The 27,086-nt window shown below is 43.2% G+C and overlaps 1 protein-coding gene across 1 annotated transcript; it reads right to left on the reverse strand.

Annotated features, from left to right (window-relative positions):
- Window positions 1-74: 74 nt before the first annotated feature.
- LOC132480802 (zinc finger protein 665-like) lies at window positions 75-16,356 on the reverse strand. The gene is made up of 4 exons (XM_060085263.1): window positions 16,310-16,356; window positions 14,124-14,204; window positions 8,122-8,248; window positions 75-2,854 (listed from the first exon to the last, which is right to left on the reverse strand). The coding sequence occupies exons 2-4, from the start codon at window positions 14,136-14,138 to the stop codon at window positions 1,380-1,382; spliced, it is 1,617 nt and encodes a 538-aa protein (XP_059941246.1). The 5' UTR covers window positions 14,139-14,204; window positions 16,310-16,356; the 3' UTR covers window positions 75-1,379.
- Between the last annotated feature and the right edge of the window lie 10,730 nt (window positions 16,357-27,086).

A 27,086-nucleotide genomic window follows, 5' to 3' on the forward strand; every position in this document is an offset into this window, starting at 1 on the left:
ATGGAACAGAATGTGGAAACCAGAAAGAGCCCTACATCAGTGCCATTAACCCTTGAACAGCACAGGTGTGAGCTGTGTGGATTCAATTCTATGGGCATTTTTTCCAATAAATACTACTACAGTACTACAGCATCTGTGGCCGGTTGAATCTGAGGATGTGGAACCATGGGTAGAGAGGGACAACATTAAGTTATACGTGAATTTACAACTGCTCATGAGTCTAAAACCCTAACTCCATGACTTGTTCAAAGGTCAAGTGTACTTCCAACCACTTTTTGACAAAGGTACTCAGGCAATTCAGTGAAGGAAGGACCTTCCAACACTGGTGCTAATCAATGAAATATTCAAAGAAGAAGAAGAAAAAAAAAAAGAGATCTCCATTTAAACTTTACATCTGTACAAACACTAGCTCAAAGTTAAAGCTTTAGCTTTAGAACAAAGTTTAAAACTTTATTCTATAAGAGATTTAGGAAAAACGGTATAGAATAAAATCTCCAGAATCCAGAACTGGATGCAGAGTTCTCAGACATGTCACAAGAGCATGACCCAAAGAGAATACATCTGGGATGAATGTTTCCATGAAAACAAGACAGAATCTTAAAACGAAAAGGGTTTTTGCCCTCCACCTTCCCCCTTCTCGGTCCTACAGCAGTCATGTTACTATAGGAAGGTGAGGACCAAGTGCTCATGGATGAAGAAGGAAGAGAGGACCCATCACACCCCACACTACACCCTCTGGACTTCCTGTCAGGTGAGAAGGATGATGCTCCCACTTCTTTTTGGTCACGGTTCTCCAGGTGGTCTGGCACTCACAAATATAAACTGTCTTACCTGAGAAATAAGATTATTTCACATTCGTGGCATTTGTGAGGTAATCTCCAGAATGAGTTCTTTAATTAATAAATTCCTCCTCTTAAGGCCTGGCCACGATAAGTGCATTTATCTGGTTGCTATTCAGAATGAATTTCCTAATGAAGCGTAGATGTGGATGCCTGATAGAAGCTTTGTCATATCACTATATTATTAAAGTCTCTCACCAGTATGGATTACCTGATGGTAAGTTAGCCTTGACAGAACACTGAAGGATTTGCCACACTCATTATATTGGAAAAGATTTTCTCCAGTATAAAGTATTTGGCAGATCTTAAGGTATGAATGTGGACTGAAGACGTGGAGATACTCGTTACATTTGTAAGGTTTCTCTCCACTACGGATTATCTGATAGAAAGTGAGGCTTGCAGGCACAAAATCTTTGCCGTATTCATGACGTTTGCTCAGTTTCTCCCCACTATGAATTCTCCAATGAATTGTGAGGTGTAAATTTGGAATGAAGACCTTCCCACATATGTCACATTTACATGGTTTCTCTCACGTATAAATTATCGGATATTTAGTGAGGGTTGAGATCTGAGTAAAGGCATTTCAACTTCATTAAAGTTGAAAGGTTTCTCTACATTATGTATTCTCTGGTGAATTGCAAAAAGTGAATTGCGACTGAAGACCTTCCCACACTCATTACATTTGTAAGGCTTCTCTCCAGTATGAACTCTCTGATGCTTTCCAAGGTTTGGCTTTTGAGAAAAGAACCTGCCACACTCATTACATTTGTAAGGTTTCTCTCCAGTATGAATTCTCCGATGACTTTCAAGATTTGAATTTCGATTGAAGACCTTGCCACACACATTACATTTGTAAGACTTCTCTTCATTATGAACTCTCTGATGCTTTGTAAGGTATGCCTTTTGATTAAAGAATTTGCCACACTCGTTACATTTATAGGGTTTCTCTCCCGTATGAATTCTCTGATGACTTACAAGATTTGAATTTTGACTGAAGACCTTGCCACACACGTTACAGTTGTAAGGTTTCTCTCCAGTATGAATTCTCTGATGACTTGCAAGATTTGAATACTGATTAAAGACTTTGCCACACTCTTTACATTTATAAGGTTTTTCCCCGGTATGAATTCTCTGATGTCTTCCAAGATGTGAATTTTGACGAAAGACCTTACCACATTCATTACATTTGTAAGGTTTCTCTCCATTATGAATTCTCCGATGGATTCTAAGGCATGAATTTTGACTAAAGACTTTGTCACACACATCACATTTACATAATTTCACTCCTGTATGGATTACCTCATGTGTGGAGAGGTGAGAGCCACGATTAAAGGTTTTGCCACACTCATTACATTGGTAAGGTCTCTCTCCGGTATGAATCCTCTGATGACGTTTGAGGGAGGAATTCTGACTACATACTTTGCTACATACATCACATTTATACAGTTTCTCTCTGGTATGGCTTATCTGATGTCTACGGAGGGATGAGCCATGATTAAAGCTTTTGCCACAGTCATTACATTTGTAAGTTTTCTCATGAGTATGAGTTGTCCAATGACTTACAAGGTGTGACTTTAGACGAAAAACATTGCCACATACCCCACATTTATATAACTTCTCTCCCGTATGGATTATCTGGTGTCTGCGGAGGGATGAGCCATGATTAAAGGCTTTGCCACACTCATTACATTTGTAAATATTGTTCTTAAATACATGCAGTTCATCCTGAAAGCTTAATGTAACCCTATTTTCAATGGGTTTCTTTCCTGAATTCCACCTACCATGTCGATCTCTTCTGTGAGTTACATTTTCCTTACAGGCTACAGACATTCCTTTGTAATTTCTTTCATCATCCTTCCACTGACACCCAAAGTCATCTTCCTGGATTTCCGTGAAGTAAAAATGTTTCATTTCATGGCTTTTCTGTCTTTCCAACATCACTGTTTGGAATACTTCTCCTCTATCACTGTTTGCTCTTGGTTGTAATTTCTTGATCACATGTATATGAGAGATATCTACAAGATACAAAGAACCATAAGGTGTATTATTCATTACAATTCATGAGTAAACGTTTAATGTTGAATATATGATATTAAACCTAAAGTATGTAATTCCCCGGTGGTCCAGTGGTTAGGGCTCTGCACTTCCACTGCAGGGGGCATGGGTTCGATCCATAGGCCGGGAACTAAGATGCCACAAGCCACACAGCGTGGTCAAAATAAAGTAAAATAAACACAAAGAAATACTTATGTCCAAAAAGGTTATGAAACTTCCCAATCATGACCTTAAAAATTTTAGGAACACGAAAAGAATAGGACTCTTTACTAAAGAAAGAGTGATTACATGTAATTCAAATTAATATTAGGGTAGCCTAGTTCTAACACCCTATAACAAAAACATTCACACTAGACAAACTTATGTTAGCTCTTGAAGAAACAATATTTTTCCACCAAAGCATATACCAATTAACAATAAACATACTGCGGTCTCATAAATGAGGACGCAAAAAATATTATACTGTACATATATTCTGCATACTATGGTACATAAATAAATGCTAAAGAACACACAATGTACTGTAATGGTACATAATCCAAAACAGACTTATCTAATGAATAATTTAAATAACTAGCAGTATAGAATTACAAAATACAGCATATAGAAAATGAAGAATTTGATAACACAATTTTTCAAAAAATATTTTTCTAAATATCTGCCATAAAACTATGTACCCATAAACAATACATATTTTACTACATTAACAAGTGGTACATGTCAGTTGTATTCTATAATAAATGCTGAAAAACCATCATATATAAATTACAATTAAAAATAATAAATGGGGCTTCCCTGGTGGTGCAGTGGTTAAGAATCCACCTGTCAATGCAGGGGACACGGGTTCGAGCCCTGGTCCAGGAAGATCCCACATGCCGTGGAGCAACTAAGCCCATGCACCACAACTACTGAGCCCGTGTGCCTAGAGCCCATGCTCTGCAACGAGAAGCCACCACAATGAAGAGTAGCCCCCGCTCGCTGTAACTATAGAAAAGCCTGCTCACAGCAACAAAGACCCAGTGCAGCCAAAAATAAAATGAATAAATTTTTAAAAACACCAAAAAAAATAATAAATGAACTATTCTAGAGTTACCTAACCTAACAGCCAATAAACAGAGCAATATACCCTACCTTCACAGAGCACTTAAATTCTCCAGTTCATTGCCTCTAAAATATATGTAATAAAGAGTGAGCAATTTGTATATTTATTAACTAGGGTCAGACACAACCTTGTTTAGAACAAATTGGAGATGAAAAGCATACAAGATATGATACAAAGTGATATGACAATAAACATGACAGAATATTAATATAACTATTTATAAAAAGTAACTTTTCAGGGCTTCCCTGGTGGCACAGTGGTTGGGAGTCCGCCTGCCGATGCAGGGGACACGGGTTCGTGCCCTGGTCCGGGAAGATCCCACAGGCCACGGAGCGGCTGGGCCCGTGAGCCGTGGCCGCTGAGCCTGTGCATCTGGAGCCTGTGCTCCGCAACGGGAGAGGCCACAACAGCGAGAGGCCCGGGTACCGCAAAAAAAAAAAAAAAAAAAAAAAAGTCACTTTTCAATCTTTACTATGAAACATACAAGATTCTAAGCCATCTAATGGCACTAATTTGTTTAAAAGGCTTGAGGGCAATCAACACAATTTTTCAAATCAGAGAAGTAGACTCACACGTTTATGTACATGACTGCAATTGATACAGAAAGTACTGAGAGAAACTGGATTTGAACCTGAACTTCCAAACTAAGACAACATATTCCAAAGCATGACTGCCCACCCAGGCAGTACAGATTACAAAATATTAAAACAAATACCAGGAGTTTAAAAAGAAAACGTCAAGAGAGACGCAAAAGAATTGAGCCATGTAACTGATAATGTTATGCAGCCACCACTCCTGAAAACGGTTTCTGAATCATCACAGCTGCACGTAGTGATTTCGGTCATGTCATGAGAAAGTTATTCCACAGAAAAAGAGGGATCATTTTTACAGTCTGAGTAATGTGGAAAGTGGAGGGATGGGTGAAGGAGTGCTGCAGAAATTGAGACAATCAGGGGAACAACATAAATATGTGAGCAAATAACAGTGGTTCCATCTACATCAAAGTACCATGTCAGGAAAGGTCAGGTCTGAGAAAGGGCATGAGTGGAGCACAGGGTATATGCATATTGGGAGCACAGCTCGTGATTGTCTACCTGTGTGAATATAACTGTACAAGAGGAGAGCGGCCAAGATAGTGGAGTGGAAGGACCCTAAGCTCACCCCGTCTCAGGAGCACACCCAAATGACAACAACCATCGCTGAAAAAGACTGAAACCTACCAGAAACCTACCAGAACATAAAGAAACCTACCAGACATAAAGAAAAAACCACAACCAGATATGTGGAAGGGGGCGGACCCATGATACCACCAAATCCCATACTTTGTGTGGGTGACAGACAAACTGGAGAATAATTATATTACCGAGGTCTTCCCACAGGAGTGTGAGTTCTGAGCCCCATGTCAGACCCTCCAGCCCTGGGGTCTGGCACCAGGAAGAGGAGAACTTGGACAAAGTTTTCCTGGGATAAATTCTTACATCATTTCCTGAGGCTCAAAGGGGATGGTCATTAGTATATGGAAACAAGATTGTCACAGTGCCCTTAAGAGAGGCTTTTGTGACAGTCCTCAAAGCCAGAAAAAAAAAGAGAAAGGCTTCTCAGTCAGGCTCTCGTGATACTTTCTATCTCGTGTCCTACAACACGCAGACCACTCTACTGGGTAGCTTCAAGTGGCGACTTACTGTGGAGCGGGAAAATATTACAGCATATGAGGGAAAGCATTCTGCAACAAAAATTTCCTGTCACCCAGTAAACCCACTCCACAGAGAGTCCATCCGTAGCTGTCTGCTACAGGTGGATTATCGCAGCAAAGAAACTGGATAAAATTTCAGACTCTAGGAATATGTATTTCAAAAGCAAGTTTCAAAAGGCAAAATCATGCAACCTTAGAAGAATATGAAATCAGGAGAGTCTACATTACTGACTTGGTAGAACAGTACAAGAGCGAAAAAAATACAAGATATGGGGGTCAGATATTACAGCCCTTGAGAAGAAGCCATGCATTCTATCCAAGATGCCAAACTGAGAGCCTGAAAGATTCACATATTCCCCCTGTGAGGGACTGGGAAATAAAAAGAGGATCTCTCTGTCCACTGTCTTTATAGTTTTGCTCTGTAAAAATTACACAAGATCCAATCTACCTCTCTGTTTCACATATCCCTGAAGTGTGCTGCAAAATCAGAACAGAAGAAATGGCTGTGAAATCTAAACAAGCAGACGGGGTTTGAGACAGCTCCATGCAGGTTCTGAGGTGCCAGATGGAATGAAAGAGCAGCCAGTGTTTTCCCATCTTCTGATTAGGTCATATAAGAACACAAATAGGGATAAAACTGAGAAAGGCCCAGAGACTGGAGTCTGGAGGTGTCAACTCTTATGATATGGACTGAGAACTGAGCAACCAGTGAAATCAAGTACAGAAAGAGAAATGAAGGGGGCAAAAGATCCCTTTAAAACAACCCTCTTCACACTCCTCAAAGCCAAGTAAAAACTAGTTCACAGGGGCCAGATGGCAGAGCATAGATCATGATAAAGACTTTGCCTTTTGGGCTTCCCTGGTGGCGCAGTGGCTAAGAATCTGCCTGCCAATGCAGGGGACATGGGTTTGAGCCCTGGTCTGGGAAGATCCCACATGCCGCGGAGCAAGTGAGCCCGTGCACCACAACTACTGAGCCTGTGCTCTAGAGCCTGTGAGCCACAACTACTGAGCCCACGTGCCACAACTACTGAAGCCTGCGAGCCTAGAGCCCGTGCTCCGCAACAAGAGAAGCCACTGAAATGAGAAGCCCACGAACCACAACGAAGAGCAGCCTCCGCTCGCTGCAACTAGAGAAAGCCCGTGCGCAGCAACGAAGACCCAACACAGCCAAAAATAAATCAATAAAAATAAATAATTTTTTTTTAAAAAAAGAAGACTTTGCCTTTGTCTCTGATGGGGCTGCAGCCCCATCAGAGGGTGAAAAAATACATTTTACATTTTGAATGGCAGAATGATAACCCAGGAATAAGAAAAATGTCCTCTCAGAGTTCACAATACATAAACTTCTATTTTCGGAAAGAACTCTCCCACTTGGGTAGAGTTACCCAAAGACTACTAACGCTGCCGCTTCTTCTCTGCCCTTCTGAGACGTAACCTGTGCTCATACTTTTTTTTTTTTTGCGGTATGCGGGCCTCTCACTGTTGTGGCCTCTCCCATTGTACAGCACAGGCTCCGGATGCACAGGCTCAGCGGCCATGGCTCACGGGCCCAGCCCCTCCACGGCACGCGGGATCCTCCCGGACCGGGGCACGAACCTGTGTCCCCTGCATCGGCAGGCGGACTCTCAACCACCGCACTACCAGGGAAGCCCTGTTCACACTTTTGATAAATTCCCACCCCCTTGGTTTTTTGCTATTTTCACATCACTCTTCAGAGGCTAGGGCTCTTCCTCTTGTTCCAAAATGCAAATAATATTCAGATCAGAAATAGAAATTTCTGCTTCTCAAAAGAAATAAATAAGATCTGTGGGGCTTCCCTGGTGGCGCAGTGGTTGAGAGTCCGCCTGCCGATGCAGGGGACACGGGTTCGTGCCCCAGTCCGGGAAGATCCCGCAATGGGAGAGGCCACAGCAGTGAGAGGCCCATGTACCGAAAAAAAAAAAAATAAGTAAGTAAGTAAGTAAGTAAGTAAGATCTGTGGCTCTTCCAGAATCCCAGCTCTTTGTTCAGCTGAGGAGTGAGGACATGACAGGTGGGTCTGGAAAAATATTTCACCGATTGCTCCACCACTTGCCTCCTTCTGAATGCAGAGGGAACGGTGTAACATGCAGATAATTAGCTCTCTTCCAAGAAGCAGTGAATCGAAAGCACAGGGGTAGAAAAAAGAGAATTTGTTATTTGAAAAGTTTGCCCTGAGCTTTATAAATACTTGAGCTCTGGAACAACGCCTGACATATCATGAAATGGATAGATCATTTGCAGAAAAGTGAAGCTTAAACTCATGATATCACATCGTGAAGCTTTTCATATATGAGTCAACAGGGATTTCAGATCAGTCAAGCAAAAGAGGGGCTCCCAAGGGGCACAGAGGGAAAATGCAAAGACACCCAAAAGGCAGATCCAAACTTCTGAAGGGAAGTTATCCTCACCCAGGGAGATCAGGTTGCTGTAGGTCTCCAACATCACATCCACATAAAAGGCCTTCTGAGCAGGGTCCAGGCATTCCCACTCCTCCCGAGAGAATTCTATGGCCACATCTTTGAATGTCAACGGTGCCTGAAATGAAAACATATCTCATCAAGGGGCCATGAAGAGAGTTCTTATTATCACACAAAATGAGAAGAGGAGTGGTAAGGATCAATTCAGTGGAAGTATGTAGTCTGACAGATTCATGTAAAGGTACTTAGGGAAATTATGGGTCTCTATTTTTTTTTTTTTTTTGCGGTACGCGGGACTCTCACTGTTGTGGCCTCTCCCGCTGCGGAGCACAGGCTCCGGACACACAGGCTCAGCAGCCATGGCTCACGGGCCCACCCGCTCTGTGGCATGTGGGATCCTCCTGGACCGGGGCACGAACCTGTGTCCCCTGCATCGGCAGGCGGACTCTCAACCACTGCGCCACCAGGGAAGCCCGGGTCTCTAATTTTAATTTCTTATGCCTTTTCATAGCAATTATGATATCCTCCAATCAATGTAGATTTTTCATTTTTCCAGACAACACATGAAAAACTTAGAAATAAAATTCAATAACAGGTTGTCTATGCAGAAGTGTTACATATTATGTTTTACACACTGTGTGATATTCAAAATCTAAATGAGCTACAGTATCAGTGGTGCCTTCAGAGATGACAAAGTCCACAGTGGCTTTACAAAAAGGTCAAAGTCTGCAATTATGATAATGATAACAAGGGCAATGACTAGAAGTGCTAGAACAATTCCTATATGCTAAATATCATTCTAGCTTTCTTTCTTTCTTTTTTTTTTTGCGGTACACGGGCCTCTCACTGTTGTGGCCTCTCCCGTTGTGGAGCACAGGCTCCAGATGCGCAGGCCCAGCAGCCATGGCTCACGGGCCCAGCCGCTCCGCAGCATGTGGGATCTTCCTGGACCAGGGCACGAACCCGTGTCCCCTGCATCGGCAGGCGGACTCTCAACCACTGCACCACCAGGGAAGCCCTAAATATCATTCTAAATAAATTCTTTACATGTATGAAATTGTTATAAACATAATAGCTCATTAGAGATGACCTGTTCCAATCTTACAAAGGATAGTACTGTGTCAGACACACTTGGAGACACTTGACTCAGGTCATGAAACTAAAAATGACACAGGAAATATCAGAACTCAGAGCGTTAGTGTCTGGAATTGAAGCTAAGGAATGAAACAGTTGAGTAACAGAAAGAGCATTAAAAGCACACTAACAGAGGATTCCCTGAGAACATTTGAAAGAAGTTCAAGTTGAACGAAGTGGAAGGACATAAAAGGTCATCATATATGTGGGCTCACACACAGATGCACAAAAAATGTTAGTAATCTTATTGCTATTTAAACCATTAACACAATACTGTAGAAAAAATTCGAGGCCAAGGAATACATTTAAGACCTAATTTCAAATGCAAAAAGATAGGTTTGAAATAATGATGTCTTTATCAAAACCACGGACTTGCACTTCCATGCACTCATGCACACACACGTAAACACACAATTAATTGAAAAGGCAGGAGTTCCCTGATGGTCCAGTGATTAGGTCTCGGTAATTTCACTGCTGTGGCCCTGGGTTCAATCCCTAGTTGGGGAACTAAGATCCCTCAAGCTGCTTGGCTTGGACAATAAAAAAAAAAAAAAAAAAGATAGGAGTTGTCTATTGACATATTTTTGGATAACATTTTCTGTTATCATTTTCATCCACATTTATTTCAGCATTTTCGAAGAACAAGAAAGTATTACCTGCACTTAATTTACTTCATCAACATTATTCTATAGTAGTCTTGTAAAAGAAAAATGGTACAAACATAAAGAGAAAAATACAAAACTTTTAACTCCTATCTCCATACAACACCTAAATTGAAGAATGTAAGTACAATTTTATCCACTAAAATTAAAATAGGTAGGTATTAACAAATGCAGAACAGAGTCTGTGTATTCCACTTATAAAACACTGACTCAAAATTAAAAGTTATTACTGTTATACATTAATTTAACATATTAAGAAAAAGACTTATCACAATAATAAAGTTTAAAACTTCCTGGAGAATTAAAAATCATGACAAAAAGGAATATAGAAAAAAAGATACTGTTATGAGGCAAGAACATTTCACCAAACATTATAATCAGAAGGAAACCCTCAATGCTTTCCCTCTGAAATTACACTAGAGTGAAGGGGGCTGGCCAGGGCTCCTGCCTTTCACCACTGTACAGGGTGCCTGAGCAGCGACCACCAGAGGAAGTAACAGGAGGAAAACGGAACGAGAGTGAGAGGCACAGAGAGAGTGTATTAGAGCTGGGACTGTTAACTTTCACAAATATAAGGACATGGGAAAGTGAAAAGTGAAAGGATGGAAAAAAATATTCCATCCTAATGCGAGCAGGGGCGACTACATGTCAGACAAAATAAACTAAAGAAAAAATCTGATACAAGAGACAAAGGACAATATATACTATTAAAAGAATCAATTCCCCAAGAAGATATAATAATTATAAATACTTATATATCTAACATTAGAGCTCCCTCTAAAAATGAAGGAAACATTAACAGAAACAAAGAGAGAAATAGCAGCGCAATAATCGTATGAGACTTTAACATCTCAGTTTTTTCGATGGGTGGAACCAAAGAGAACATCAATTAGGAAACAGAGGACTTGAACAAGACTATAGACCGACAGGACCTAACAGACATGTACCAATCACTCTACCCAACAACAGCAGAAAACACACACTTCTCAAAAACAAATAAAACATTTTCCATGAGAGACCACATGTTAGGACATCAAAGAAATCTGAACAATTTTAAGAAGACTGAGAGCGTAATGAATTTTCTCAAACTACAAAGCAATGTAATTAGAAATAAACAGCAGAATGAAAACAGAAAAATCCCCCAAATGTGGAAATAAAACAACGGATTCATAAATAACCAATGGGTCAAAGAAGAAATCACAAAGGAATTTTTAAAATATCTGGATGAAAATGAAAACATACAAAAATGTATAAAATGTAGTGAAAGCCATACTAACAGGGAAGTCAAATCAGAAATCTATTGTTACTACTCAAGGAGGTAGAGAAGAATAAACTAAAATCAAATTTAGCAAAAGGAGGAGCTTCCCTGGTGGCGCAGTGATTAAGAATCCGCCTGCCAATGCAGGGGACACGGGTTCGAGCCCTGGTCCGGGAAGATCCCACATGCTGCAGAGCAACTAAGCCCGTGCACCACAGCTACTGAACCTGTGCCCTAGAGCCTGTGAGCCACAACTTCTGAGCCCATGTGCCACAACTACTGAAGCCCACGCGCCTAGAGCCCATGTTCCGTAACAAGAGAAGCTTCTCACCTCAGTGAGAAGTCCGTGCACCGCGATGAAGAGTAGCCCCAGCTCGCCGCAACTACAGAAAGCTCACACGCAGCAACAAAGACCCAACGCAGCCAAAAATAAATATATAAAATAAATTTAAGAAAACAAACTATAAGGGGTTCTATGAACAATAATGCTTACAAATTACATAATCTAGAAGATACAGGTAAATTCATTGAAACATACAACCTATTAAGCTCTCATCTTTAAGTAGTAAAAAAGTTGAAGAGAATTATAACTAGAGAGGTTCAAGCAGTAATCAGATCTCGAACAAGGAAAAAGCCAAGACCATATCGGTTCGCTGCATAATTCTACCAAACATTTACAGAAGAATTACCTCTAATCCTGATAAAAAGCTTCCGAAGAGCTGTAGAGGGAACACTGGCAAACTCATTCTATGGAGCCTGCATGATTCTATACCAAGCCCAGAGAAAGACACACGAAACACAGAAAACTACAAACCAGTATCCCTCATGAATACTGAAAAATCCTCAACAAAATAGTACCAAACCAAATTCAACAACACATTAAAATGACTTTACATCATGACCAAGTGGATTTTATTACTATAAGCAAGGATGACTCAACATACAAAAATCAATTAATGTGATACACCACATTAACAGAATAAAGGAAAAAAACATATGATCGTCTCAATTGATGCAGAAAAATGCATTTCACAAAATTCAACTATGTTTCAAGATATAAAAACTCTGGGAATTCCCTGGCAGTCCAGTGGTTAGGACTCAGCACTTTCACTGCCGTGGCCCAGGTTCAATCACTGGTCAGGGAACTAAGATCCCACCACAAGGCCAAAAAGAAAAAAAGAGAGATATAAACACTCAACTAGAAAGCTTTCCTTCTCAGATCAGGAAGAAGGCAAGGATACACGCTCTCTGCACTACTGTCCAGCAAAGTACAGAAAGCCCTCACCAGAGAAATTAGACAAGAAAAAGAAAGTTACCCGAATTGAAAAAAGTAAAATTATCTTTTTTCGTAGATGATAACTTTTATATGTAAAAACAGTAAAGATTCCACAAGGAAACTGCTACATCAAAAAACAAATCTAGAAAAGTTGCAGGATACCGAAAGTCAATGCCCAAAAATCATGTGCATTTCTATACACAGTGAACAATGTCAACAGAAAATTAGAAAACAATCGTATTTCTATAGCATCAAAGGGATAGAATACTTAGTAAGAAATTCACCAAGGAGGCAAAAGACTTGTACACTGAAAACTATTATATGTTGCTAAAAGACACACAAGGAGATACAAATAAATAGACATCCTATACCCATGGATTGAAAAGACTAAATATTCTTAAAATGACCCTATTACCCAAAGTGTTGTATAGATTCAATGTAATCCCTATCAAAAGTCCCATGGCAGGGTTTCCCTGGTGGCGCAGTGGTTGAGAGTCCGCCTGCCGATGCAGGGCACACGGGTTCGTGCCCCGGTCAGGGAGGATCCCACATGCCGCGGAGCGGCTAGGCCCGTGAGCCATGGCCGCTGAGCCTGCGTGTCCGGAGCCTGTGCTCCACAACGGGAGAGGCCACAACAGTGAGAGGCCCGCGTACTGGAGAAAAAAAAAAAAGAAAAAAAAAAGTCCCATGGCAATTTTCGCAGAAATAGAAGTAACTATGCTAAAATTCATAGGGAATCTCTCAAATCTCCAAAATACTCTTGACAAAGAAGAATAATAGAGGGCACCCTTTATAGATTTCAAAACATATCACGAAATAAGATGGTGTGGTACTGGCATAAACACAGATATGTAACGTAACAGAATAGAACCCTCAGAATTGACTTTGCATAGACGTAGAACGCATCTTCAAGGGTGCCAAGACCACGCAATAGAAAAAGGACAGTCTCAGTAACAAACGGTGCTGGGAAACCGGATATCTACCAGCAAAAGTGTAAAGCCTGGAACCTTACCTGCATCAGAATGAGAAACTTCTATGTGTCAGAGGAGGCAACCAACAGTGAAAAGTAACCTCCAAGGACCAGAGATGATGAAAATGGGTTAAGAATCTCCATGTGTCAGAGATTTAGGTTGATTTCAAAGTTTAAAAGCAATAATAGAATGAAACGCCCTCTATCACTGATGTATCTCTGAACTTTCCGTTCCATTCCCAATCATTACGATTTTTAAATCACTGACACACCCATTTCGCTTCTAATGCAGCATGAAAAGTCAGAACGTATTTGCTGTAATTAGTCTGTTTCCTACAATTTACCAGGCATAAGTGCATATTATTGCCTGACTTGCATGTGCAGCTTCTTTATCCTGGTTTACAGAGAGCAGACAGTGCAGTGAGATGGGGCCCCTCAACAATCCCTGCTGCCCAGTAGCACTGACACCATGTCTCCAGTCCATGGGGGTGAAGCCCTGCCCAGGACTGGGCCCACTGGAGCCTCTTCACAAGTCCCAGGTCACTGGGTCACAGGATCTAAGTGGAGATGACAGGCCTTGAGGGAAGGCCCTGGATGACTGTGAATGTACAGGTGGCAGACAAGATTAGCGAGTCCAAAGAAGGGCATCTCAGGAAGGACAGACTGAAGAATCAACAGAGAAAATGACTTTACCTGAGAAAGAGCCATTTCTGACAACTTTTCTTTCCTCTTCCGGGCTTCGTCCTCAGGCAGTAGGAGTCTTTAGAGGTCGATCTTGAAAGTTGGAAAGATGCTGTTTAATGCTTAGAATCAACACACCCCCTTCCTGAGTCACCACCACACACACAGGGAAGCCCTCAGCATGTGGAACAGACAGTCCTCTGCTGCCCACTGTCCCAAGAGGGGCTCAGGACAGTAACTCCCACACAGAGACCAACAGGTGAGTTCCTACACTTATTTGTTTTCAGTGCATGATAGATCTTTGAAGATCAAATAGTGTAGGTTATCCTTTTTTTTTTTTTTTTTTTTTTTTTTTTTGCGGTGTGCAGGCCTCTCGCTATTGTGGCCTCTCCCGTTGCGGAGCACAGGTTCCAGACACGCAGGCTTAGCGGCCATGGCTCACGGGCCCAGCCGCTCTGCGGCATGTGGGATCTTCCTGGACCAGGGCATGAACCCGTGTCCCCTGCATGGGCAGGCGGACTCTCCACCACTGCGCCACCAGGGAAGCCCTCCTTTTTTTAATTGAATATATTTTTCAGATTATTTTCCATTATAGGTTATTATAAGATACTGAATATAGTTCCCTGTGCTATACAGCAGTTCCTTGTTGTTTAATTACTCGATATGTAGTAGTGTGTATCTGTTTATCCCAAACTCGTAATTTATCCCTCCCCCTCCTTCCACCTTTGGGAACCATAAGTTTGTTTTCAATGTCTGTTGAGTCTAGTTCTGCTTTGTCAATAAGTTCATTTGTACCATTTTTTTAGCTTTCCCCATATAAGTGATATCATGTGTCTATTTGTCTGATTTAATTCACTTAGTATGATAACCTCCAGGTCTCCACCTGCACGACTATGTGTTTCCATTTCATTCTGTTTATGTCTCCCTACTTCTATGTCTCTGCCTCTTTGCTCCCCTCTGCTCTCCGGCTGTTCCTGCCCTCCTATTGATTGTCTCACTCCTGTCCTGCCCACTCTGCAACTTGTTCCCCCTACTGATGATTTCTCCCTAACCTTTCGGATGACCTACATTTTTATGTGTTTCTGCCTTTCTTCCCCCCATTTCTGCTCCCTCTCTGCCCTCTGTTTTACACTCCTTCTCTCCCTCTTACACTCCCTTCTTCCCCACTCTCTGGCACCCCAGGTGGCTATGCTTCCTTCCTGCTCTCTCTGCTCTAGTAGTCAATATTTTTCCTCTCCTTCTCTGCCAGCACCATGATGCTCTGAAGGCCACGGTTCCACCTTTTATCCTCTCCCGGACCCTCTGTCTGAAACGCCTCACCCTTGTTACCACCCTCCCACCACTGATCCAGAACCCCTCACCCTTTGTTGCTCTCCAATCCCTGGAGATCCGGCTTTTAAATTTACTTCTTTATTTTATTCACCTGCTATCTTACAGGCTTGATCAGTTTAATTTTACTGTCTATTTACAAGTCCCTCTATGTTCCCATTGGTTCTCCCTCATTCTTTATCCTCCTCAGTTTTTCTGTTTCTCTCAGTCGCTCTCTGTGTCTGCTTCTCCTGATCCCCCTCGTCCCTGTATTTACGAGGATGGTGACTGAATAAGACGACCGCATACTGTCAGAGACCGTTTGGAACTCGGGACCGAAGAACACTATGTGTCACATTGCTGGCCCAGGTCACCTCCCCCTACACGGGGTCTGAGGAAGGGCTGACCAGGAAGGGGAGGCCTGCGGAGCAGAAAGACCGGTCTGAGTAAGAGGTGAGGACAGAGGGTCTAAGAGGGAGGGGGTCTCAGGAGAGGGGAGGACACTCCAGAATCCCAGGACCGGAGAGAGGACGCGGCCTCTCCGGCAGCACGGCGGCCGGAGCTGCCCTACGGAGGCAGAGGGCGAGGCTGGGGAGCGCGAGTCCACCTCACGGAAGAAGACTTTACAAGCAGGGCGGAGGTACTAAAGAGTTTTAAGCAGGAAAATGTAGCGAAAGGCGGTGACTACGTGGACCGAAGGAAGAAAAGGCAAGGGCTTCAGTACTGGTCTCAGAGAAATTTAAAACCCAAAGGGAAACGGTCCGCGATCTGTAACAGTGATGGGAGGAGGGGCGGAAGTGGGAATGTAAACACCGCAGTGACTCCAGCACCCTAAGGATGGAGTAAAGGGACCGCGAAGCACAGATTTAAACTAGAAAAGAGAAACTTACGTTCTGCAGTGTGACCTTCGTTGTAAGCATTCCGTTTCCGGGTCCGTAGAGAAGTGCGCATGCGTGTGGTGAAGAGGTGGGGCGGGGCCTGGGTGGAGCGCTAAGGACCGGGTTGGGGGGAGGTGAGGGGAACCCAGGTACAAGCAGGGACTAAGGGAGGGTGGGAAGGGGGCGGGCCCGGAAGGTGCTTGGAAGGTGCTTGTACTTGACGGGCTTAAGTTGCAGTCTGTAACAATTTTAAGCTAAAGGTTACATTTGTGGGGGCCAGTTATGTCGAAAACGAAGATGTTTCCTCTAAACAAGTAGAATATGGTTTAAATAAAATCTATTTTTCCCAGTAGGTTGCTCTCGTGTCCTGCTAATGAGCCCAAAGGTATTCATATTTCTGGAAATGTGGGTCTTCCAGAGTAGTTGACATGAGTCAGTGGTTGGATCCAGGAAGATTTTGTGCAATTAGAATTAATGTAAGAACTGAACTTGTCTCTGTATTACACACTAGAATGAGAAATACAAAACTCTCCCTGGGTTGAATGGGCTATTTCATACTGACACCCTGCAGAGCAGCTTCTCCGTTTCTACTCCCCTTTCACTCCAGAGGCCAAATTCAACAATCTGCTTAGTTCCAGAGACTCAGGGACAAGTCGTAGGGTCTGAGATTGGAGGACTAAGGCAAGTGATAATTTAGGTCAGTAACCGTTGCTTTAAAAAGAGCAAAACATTTTCAAAAATTGTTGTAAATTGGGACTTCCTTGGTGGTCCAGTGGTTAAGATCCTGTACTCCCACTGTAGGGGGCACGGGTTCCATCCCTGGTCAGGGAACTAAGATTCCGCATGCTTCACAGCGCGGCCTGAATAAAAAAATAAATATGTTAAAAAATTGTTATAAATTGTATTCTTCTTTCTTTTTGCTAACGGGTTTTAATTATTTGCCATTTTAGTCTAAGTTTTTTTTGTTTTTTGTTTTTTGTTTTGCCTATTTGCCATTTTGAAACCAACTGTTTACACAGCGACATATAAGAATTGTATAAACAACTCTTTATACAATTACATACATCAGTATATAAGTTTAAGGTGTACAGCAATAGTCTGACTTCCCTGTGTTGTGAAATGATTACCACAATATGTTTAATTAGCATCCATCATTTCACATAGATAAAATAAAAAGAGAAAGGAAAATAAAAGAAAAAAATTTTTTTCTTTTGATGAGAATTGCCTTTTTTTTGATTCTTCTACACATAATCATATATTTCTCATTTGTTATTGTCTTTGGCTTTGAGCCATAAGAATTGCCTTATTTTGTAAAATACTTATCGTATTCCTTGCTTGTGCTGAAATACCTTAAAATATCTTTGAGAAAAACTTGTTTACATCATAATATACTTAAGTCAACAATAACAAAATATAATGCAATTTCAAATTCACAGTATGTTCATTATGAGAATAAGTAGAAATTTACCTTTTCTTTTTCTTTTTTTTTTTTTTTGCGGTACGCGGGCCTCTCACTGTTGTGGCCTCTCCCATTGCAGAGCACAGGCTCCGGATGCGCAGGCTCAGTGGCCATGGCTCACGGGCTCAGCCGCTCCGCTGCATGTGGGATCTTCCCAGACCGGGGCACGAACCCGTGTCCCCTGCATTGGCAGGCGGACTCTCAACCACTGCGCCACCAGGGAAGCCCCTTACCTTTTATTTTTAAACTGTAATGTATTTTAGCGGTTTGTGTCCTATTGCTGAAAGTTCTGTCAGGTGTGGATAATAGAGCCTGTAAAATATATACTATTCAGAAGACATGGGGATTTATTCTCATCTAAGGAATAATTAAGTTTGCCATGTTTCTAAGGACATTTACTGGGAAGGTATATTCTCTTTAGTATGAACCCTAAAGAAGGTAAATCTAGATTATCGACTATGCAATAACTTCATTTCTGCCCTCAATATTTCTATGGCAATATCTGTCATTAAACATTTATTGCAGTATGTTCTACCACATTCCTGCAGGTGGAAGATTTCATCCATAGAGAAATAGCAGTCAATTGTAATATGATGTTTACATAGGGCTATTAGCATATTTAAAATATTTTCAGACAAAATGAGCAGAATGTCCTGGTGTAACACAACATGCAAACAACATCCCATTTTTATTTTATTTTTGGCTGCGCCGGGTCTTAGTTGCAGCATGTGGGATCCATTTCCCTGACCAGGTATCGATGGAACCCAGGCCCCCTGCATTGGGAGTGCGGAGTCTTAGCCACTGGACCACCAGGGAAGTCCCCAACATCCCATTTTTAAAAGATGCAGTGACTGGAATAAATTTTGGGATGTGCGTTATTTAGACTATTATGCAACGTTTGAAACTAGCCGTGTTGGCGGGTGGCAGCACCGGGGACGCCCTTGGGAAGACACTGGTCTCGATCTCTCAAGGAATAACTTCTCATCCAGCCGCCCCCCACCCCGGGCTCCCCACAGTGCCCGGCAGGGACATCACAGTGGCCTCGAGCAGGAGCCCCCGGTGCCTTATCGCCCAGCTACGATGGGGATCTCCACGGCACGCAGAGCAAGATGGAGGACCACCGGGACGAGGCCATCCATGTCCTCTGCGGCCTCGCCGTGGGCAGAGCGGGGGGTGCACGGGCTGTTGCCGGGTCACTGGGCGCTGGCCTCAGGCTTTGCTGGCCCCGTCAAGCCAATGCGCCGGTGGCACGCCAGCCTGGTGGGAGGCGGCCACTCCATCTGAAACTGCGTCTCAGCCCTGCTGGCCAGGCTTAGGCCGAAAGGAGCCTTTTTTGTTTGTTTGTTTGTTTTCGGTAACCAAACTGCAAAGAAAGCAAGCAGGAAATATATACACTTTGTCAGACAGGAGAAAAAGATGCCTTAAGTATAAAACGTGAAGAGTCAAACATACCGCTCATGGGAGGGAGATGCTGTGTGGAGCCAGCTTGGTTGGCAGCCACCATCAACTTGTGCTTAAGCCTGATAGTTTTTTTTTTCTTTTTAAGAAAATAAAAGGAACCATAGTTATGAGGTTTTCTTTTCTTTCTTTTTTTTTTAATAATGTGGAAGAAAATTATTAAGAATGGTGCCTGGGCTTCCCTGGTGGCACAGTGGTTGAGAGTCCACCTGCCAATGCAGGGGACACGGGTTCGTGTCCCGGTCCGGGAAGATCCCACATGCCACGGAGCGGCTGAGCCCGTGAGCCGTGGCCACTGAGCCTGCGGGTCTGGAGCCTGTGCTCCGCAACGGGAGAGGCCACAACAGTGGGAGGCCTGCGTACCGCAAAAAAAAAGAAAAAAAGAAAAAAAAAGAATGGTGCCTTTGTTCTCTTTAATTTTTTAGCTTTTTTTTGCATATTTTAAAATATATTTTTAAAATTATTTATTTATTTATTTTTAGCTGCGTTGTGTCTTAGTTGCAGCACCGGGGATCTTTCCTTGGTGGGGGGGTGGCTGGGTGGGTGGGGTCGTTTCTAGTTGTGGCACGCTGGCTCCAGAGTGTGGGCTCTGTAGTTGCCGCAAGCCGGCTTAGTTGCCTCGTGGCACGTGGGATCTTACTTCCCTGACCAGGGTTTCTAACCTGCGTTCCCTGCGTTGGAAGATGGATTCTCAACCACTGGACCACAAGGGAAGACCCTGCATATGTCTTGCATGCAACACATTTTGTTAATATAAAAGTCTCCTGTCTCTTGCTTAAAAAAAAAAAGAAACTAGCCGTGTTGGCAAAAAAGACGTTTCAGTGTGGACCTCCATGTTTCCAAGCAAGGAGATGACTCAGTGGTGGAACCTTTCATTAAACACAGAACAGTAGAGGAGAAGCTGATTATAAGGCAAAGTCATGAATCCATTTTTTTAATGGGGAATTTCCTTCCTTACATAATTATCACGGCAGACAAATTAACATATTCACGAGAAAAAAAGGGAACTTCCTAAATCACAGGAAGATTTTGACACAGGTCTCCCTGTGATATCCTTATGAAACTGATACAAATGATTAACAATTCAAAAATGTGAAAAACAGAACAATGTAGTATGACGTGACCTTAAAAATTAAAGAATATACATTTTTGAGTCCAGGTGGAAGGACTGAAATATTTACCACTGTCAAACTTAGATAAGGATAGATTTTATTATAAAGGATTATTACCAAGAATTCCCTGGTGGTCCAGTGGTTAGGATTCTGTGTTTCCACTGCGGGGGGGACGGCTCAATCCCTGGTCGGGGAACTAAGATCTAGCAAGCTGCCCTGCCACAAAATTTGTAAAGCCTCAAAAGTCAGATAAAAAAAGAGTTTTTCTTTTATACCCAGGGGTAAACAAGGTAGGAAAACTCCTATATGGAGGGGTGGATGAGCACATGGCAGGAGCCTGAGTTTCTCAGATGATGTTTTATGCTGAAGTCACTTACTCTTGGGTGCACATATTCTGGCAGGAAGGCTGCTCTGAATTACAAAGCTCAAAAGTGGTCCAAAAAGTAAGGCATTTGGAAGAGGAGAAAAGCTTAATTTTGATTAAATCATGTTAACAGGCATTCTGTCCACTGATCTAAGGACCAACAAATTGATAAAGCAATGGATGGTAATTTGTCGGATTCCTTTCTGGCTGTTTTCAAAGTAAACAAGGGGCTATCATTAAGTCTTACTGAAATTAAAGAGGAAGCATAGTTCTTAGTAAGTAAGGTGTTACCATCTGCAGAAAAGAAGAAAAGGAGTTCTTTTACCTTTGCTAGTTTCCAGAGTTCCAGGATTGGAGTAAAGTCTAACATTGTCACCACATAATGTGACATCAAGCAAAATTCAAAAAATAACAAATACACGTGTTACATTTGGATAATGGAATATTAGAAAATTTAAACTAATGATCATAATAACAAACATACCCAAGAATCTCAGCGTTTATGCCTTTGAATGGCATTGAAGGACCCTGCATGCTCCTTGTGCTTGTGTTATGTCTATTCCTGTCACATGCAAGAGGAATTGTCTCTTAGATTAAATTCGTATTTGTCCTTACAACACACACATAGAAAAGACAGCAAGTATGACCTTAAATTTGGCCAAAAGACAATTTCATTTGATTGAAAAAAGTAGATGCCATTCGGCTTAATTTCAATCATATTTATGAAATAACAATTTACCTCCTGATTGTAACAGATCAACAAATTAAATATAAAGAACCAAAGACTTAACATGTGTTTTTAAAGGTTTTTTTGTTTTTTGTTTTTTTACATTGATGATATAAAGCAATGCTTTTTGACTTAAACTGTCAGATTCCCCTTGACCTACACTCCCTGGACCAGAGTTGGTCTCTGCCTCCTGGGTTTTAGGGGAATAGAAATGGAAATGATGTTCTTATACCTTTAGTATGAAAACACTCAGTCAGCACGAGCAGACTTTTGCATTTCACCTTTCAGTTCCCGTTCCCTACAAAGATAACTCTGTTATCTCTTGCTTAACTAAATGAGCCTGTTCTGGGTGAGAACCCACCCTACATCCCATGGCTCCCGTTGCAGTCATCTCACTCCCAGTGTACCTGTCTCCACCCACTCATGCTCGGCTGTCTTCCTTAGTTTATCATGTCTTTGCAGTGAAACATAAATCTTTCCTTCTTGCCCTCTGTTCTCCCTTTCTTTCTTTCTTTCTTTCTTCCTTCCTTCCTTCTTTCTCTTTCCTTCCTTCCTTCTTTCTTTCTTTCTTTTTTTGGAACCCGTGCCCCATGCAGTGGAAGCCTGGAGTCGTAGACCACCAGGGAAGTCCCCCCAATTCTTCATTTAAATAGTTCTTTTTTCAATTTAAGAAGGAAAAAAACCCAACAGAACAAAACAAAACCGTGTTCAATATAAGTGGCCGAAAATGACAGCTCTAAGCATTTTCCTTGATTGTTTCAAACATTACTTTGAAATAGCAGGTAGGAGCTGTACTCCTCAGGACACCACAGAGACTCCAAGAGATCCAGAAGGCAATGATCCAGTTCAGTTAGGCAGAAGGAAACCCCCAGGTGAAGAACAGAGGGAAGCCTGGTGGTGCTGCCCCCAGAACCTTCCTTTTTCCTGACCAAACCTCCGTATCAGCCCTGAATTCACCCCTACTTATTCCCTGCTCCCCTACCACTGTCCTGTCCTCCCTCCTCACTGTATGTTGCTTCAGGATCAGAAACACTCCCAGGTTTCTGCAGACCCTAAAACGATCTATTTACATTTTTTAATCACAGAGCCTAATCAGTAACTGCCTACATGCTTACCCCTCTGCCCCAGCTAGTGATTGTTTTACTCTTTAGATCAGAACAGCTCCACTATGATAGTTTCCTTGGTAACCCATGAGCCAACCTCAGGTCAATTCCCCCTCTAACTGGTAACCTACCTCTTCCCCTCCAATAGTGAAGTCTGCTGTGCCTGCCTGCCTTCTGCTATACAAGGTGGGGTGTCATGTCAGGACCTTGCTTCGGACCTGTAAGATCCCCTATCCAATAGAATCACTGATGTGTCTGTGACTGTTTCTGGGCTCTTTCTTAGGTCTTGAGGCTGTGAATTTACAAGGTTTGCAGGCCTTGGGGGTGCAGCCCAGTAGGCCTCCTGTGTGAATGGGGAATAGAAACAGAAATGCTGTTACTATTTCTGAATAGAAACAGAAATGCATGTCGGTATGAAACTGTCCATTGTACTCAGGGAGAGTTTTGCATTTCACATTCTTGTCTGTAATCCCTATACAAACAACTGCAATTTTTGATTCGTTAAACCACCTAAATTAATTTTCTTTTTTAAAAAATTAAAGTATAGTTGATTTACAATGTCATGTTAGTTTCAAGCATACAACACAGTGATTCAGTTATATGTATATATGCAGTTATATATAATATATATTCAAAATGAATACATATATATATTTTTTGAGATTCTTTTCCCTTATAGTTTATTACAAAATATTGAGTATAGTTCCCCATGCTATACAGTAGGTCCTTGTTGGTTATCTATTTTATACTAATTCTAATTGCAGGAAATGTTCCTGGGTCCAATCACGGCCACATCAGGCTCTCACCAAGATCCCAGTTTCCAGACCAGTTAATTTTGCTTCAGCCTCACTAGCAGGACCTGCCTGCAACCAGCTAGCAAAAATAGGTTTTAACTTAAACTATGTTCAACTTGTCCTGAAGAAAACATCTGTTTCTAGGACTGCTCTGGTGGGCTAGTGGTTAAGACTCCGTGCTTTCACTGCCACGGGTTGGGGTTTGATCCCTTGTTGGGGAACTAAGAGCCCACAAGTCGTGCGGCAAGGCAGAAACAAAACAAAACAAAACAATTTTGACAGAAGTGTCCCACACGATGTAACCCTCTACCTTAAAACTATTAGAGGGACTTCCCTGGTGGCGTGGTGGTTAAGAACCCGCCTGCCAATGCAGGAGACACGGGTTTGAGCCCTGGTCCGGAAAGATCCCACATGCCGTGGAGCAACTAAGCCTGTGTGCCACAACTACTGAGTCTGTGCTCTAGAGCCCAGGAGCCACAACTACTGAGCCCGTGTACCCCAACTACTGAAGCCTGCGTGCCTAGAGCCCGTGCTCTGCAACAAGAGAAGCCACCACAATGAGAAGGCTGCAAACAAAACTGTTAGAGACAGTGTTACTGTCCTCCAGTGGGTGTGGAGCCAACAGATGCAAAGCAGGAAAGAAGGAAGGGTTTGTTTATTTATTTATTTTTGGCCCTGCCACGTGGCTTGCAGGATCTTAGTTCCCTGACCAGGGATCCAACTCCGGGCCCCCAGAAGTGAAATCCTGGAATTGTAACCACTGGACTACCAGGGAATTCCCAGGAAGGACTTATTACCTGCAACAAGTTGAGGAGAACACTGGGGATCTTTCCCAATGCTGTGTCTCACCAACAGCAAAATTAGCAAAGTTTTTTGTTGGGGGGGGGTGTGCCTCGAGGCATGCGGGATCTTATTACCCCTGACAAGGGATCGAACCCATGCTCCCTGCAGTGAAAGCGCAGAGTCTTAACTACTGGACCACCAGGGAAGTCCAAGGGGATGTTTTAAGCTAAAAGTACATGCCTATTCATGAAGGGGCTTGGGCTGCCAATGGAGTCCAAGCTTTAGTTGATTGAAGTAAGGAGGGTCAGAAAGGTCATCATCAACATCCCTTAGGTTCCAGTTGACCTGGTGGTTGAGTGCTTCAGGCTAATCTTTACTATTGAAACAGAACTGGGAGTCATTACAACTGATATATTGTCTTTGCTATTGTTAGTTCTCTTGCCTGATAGCAGGCTACGTTTCTGCATTCCTTTATTCCCTTAAGATCTTTAATTCCTGAGACTTGTTCAAGGTCAAGCATTGTGGCCAGGCTTAGATCACGAAATGGCTAAGGCAAAAATGGTTTCTCATATGTCAAGAAAGCCATGCCTGGTTCTTCTTCTGGGGATCCTCTAACCTATCTTGTTACCTTACCTAACCAGGTTCCTTGACCCAATGCTCAGCAAGACATGAAGGTTTGCAGCAGAGAAAGTTTTATTCATGAGGCAGCCAAGCTAAGTGATGGGAGAACAAATATCAAACCCACCACCCTCATGGCAAGACCTGGGACATAGGAAAAGTGATTGGAGATAAGAAAAGCATGAGGTAATCCTTGTTCTGCACCAGCACAACTAAGTTAAAGGCTTCTTCAGGGAACTCATGTTCAGAAAATGGCTCTTAGCTTGTTCAGAAGGTGGAGTTTTTGGCCCTCTGATGTCAAAATGACACAGAGCAGACACTCACAGATGCGCAGGTGGAGGAAGGGTCAGTGGTTCTAACTAGTTGTAACCAGCTCGGCATCAAACTGGACACAGCTGACTCCAAGTTTCTAAAAAACAACTTGGACAAACATCTTTAGCTAAATGACCCTTGCAGGATGTGCAAGCTTTCCTAAAAATAGTTAAAGTGGGCTTGATCCTCAAAAGCAGGTTACAGTTTATTATTTATTTAGCAAGTTAAATAGATCTAACTGGTGACTACCTTTGGTTTCAACAGTAAATCAAAATAAGCAGGAGGCAAAGAGGCTACAGAGTTCAAAAGACACACGTTTCTAAATCCCTAAAGAGACGCTTTACAGGCAAGGCTGGGGGTGGGGGAGGGGATGCAGAGGCCCCCGCTCCTCGCAGGCCTGGGAGCTCTCCTCGCCCCGCCTCCTCGCGTAAGAGCTTTTCGCAGTCCCCGCCCCCAGGCTGCTCCTTCTGCGCCTGCGCAGTGTTCTACGGACACGGAAGCGGAGAGACCAGCGTGGGTCACCACGGAGAGCTAAAGTCACTCTTCGGTGCGTGAGTTTCTTCTTTCTACTGTATCTGCGCTTCAGGCCCCCCCACCATACATCCTCAGAGTGTGGGACTTACTGCGGAATTTTAAGTACTCGCCCCCGCCCTTACATCCTAAAGAAATTCACAGTGGGGGGCCGTTTCCCTTTGGGGTTGAAATCGCTCTGCGGCCCGTCCCGGTCCTTGGGTTTTCGGCCTTCGGTCCATGTAGACACCGCCTGTCGCGCCGTTTTGCTGTTTGAAACCTTTTACTGTCTCCGCCTTCGGCCTGTAAAGCCCCCTTTCGCGAGGTGGATGCGCGTCCCCCAAGCCTCGCCCTCTGGAGGGCAGCGCTGGCCGCCCCGCTCCCAGAGAGGCCGCGTCCTCTCCCCGGCCACGCCGCGTCCTCTCCCCGGCCCTGGGTTTCTGGAGAGTCCGCCCCTCTCCGGAGACCCCCTCCCTCCCCGCCCCTCTGTCCTCGCTCCTCCTCAGGCCGGTCTTTCTGCGTGAACACCCAGTGTTCTTCGGTCCCCAGTTCAACTTATTTGGAGAATGGCCAACAGAGCAACATGGTGCTGGGAGAGAAAGAGGACAGCTGGAGGCGCGAGCAGAGGAAGAGAGAGCCGGAAGGAGGCGTAGCCGTGGGGGGTGCCAGAGAGTGGGAAGTCAAAGGAAAGACGACAGGGGTAGAAGGGGTGTAACCCGAGGACAGAGAGGGAGCAGAGATGGAGAAAGAAAGAGGAAGAAATATATGGAGGTTTCGGGCAATCAGAAAGGTTGAGGAGAACGAAGAACAAGAGGAATAAGTTTCAGGGTGCGTCAGGACGGGAGTGAGGGAAGAAATAGGAGGGGAGAAGGAGACAGAGAATGAAATACAGAGATATATAAACGGAATGACATGGAAGCACATAGTAGTGCAGGTAGAGGGGGGGAACTGGATCCAGACGGATGGTGAGTTGTTTGGATATGGGTGATTAAGGTGTAATATATTGATTTGCGGCTTTAGAATCTAATACAAATAAAACTTTTTGGTTTATACAGATAAGGATGAGAAGTGCAGAACTCATGTGCACAGGGCTTGTGCATTTTGTAATTATTTGTAATGGAAGATAACTTGCATTTGCAAGCCCTGTTCAGCCAGCGGGTAGTGACGTCACTCCGTTGTGGGTCACCCCCTTCCCTTTTCCTAACACGGGTAGAGGACTATGGACAGGAATCGTGCAGCGAGAAGTGACTGACTCTGTCACTACATGGTGCCTTTTTAGTTTTTGGTTGTTTTTTTTTTTTTTTTTTTTTTTTTGCGGTACGCGGGCCTCTCACTGTTGTGGCCTCTCCCGTTGTGGAGCACAGGCTCCGGACGCGCAGACTCAGCGGCCATGGCTCACAGGCCCAGCCGCTCCGCGGCACGTGGGATCTTCCTGGGCCGGGGCACGAACCCGTGTCCTCTGCATCGGCAAGCGGACTCTCAACCACTGCGCCACCAGGGAAGCCCCCGGATTTACTTTTTTCTTGCTGTTTTCTTTATATTTAATTCT

This window comes from Mesoplodon densirostris, chromosome 19 (assembly GCF_025265405.1).
Source record: "Mesoplodon densirostris isolate mMesDen1 chromosome 19, mMesDen1 primary haplotype, whole genome shotgun sequence".
NCBI lineage: Eukaryota > Metazoa > Chordata > Mammalia > Artiodactyla > Ziphiidae > Mesoplodon > Mesoplodon densirostris.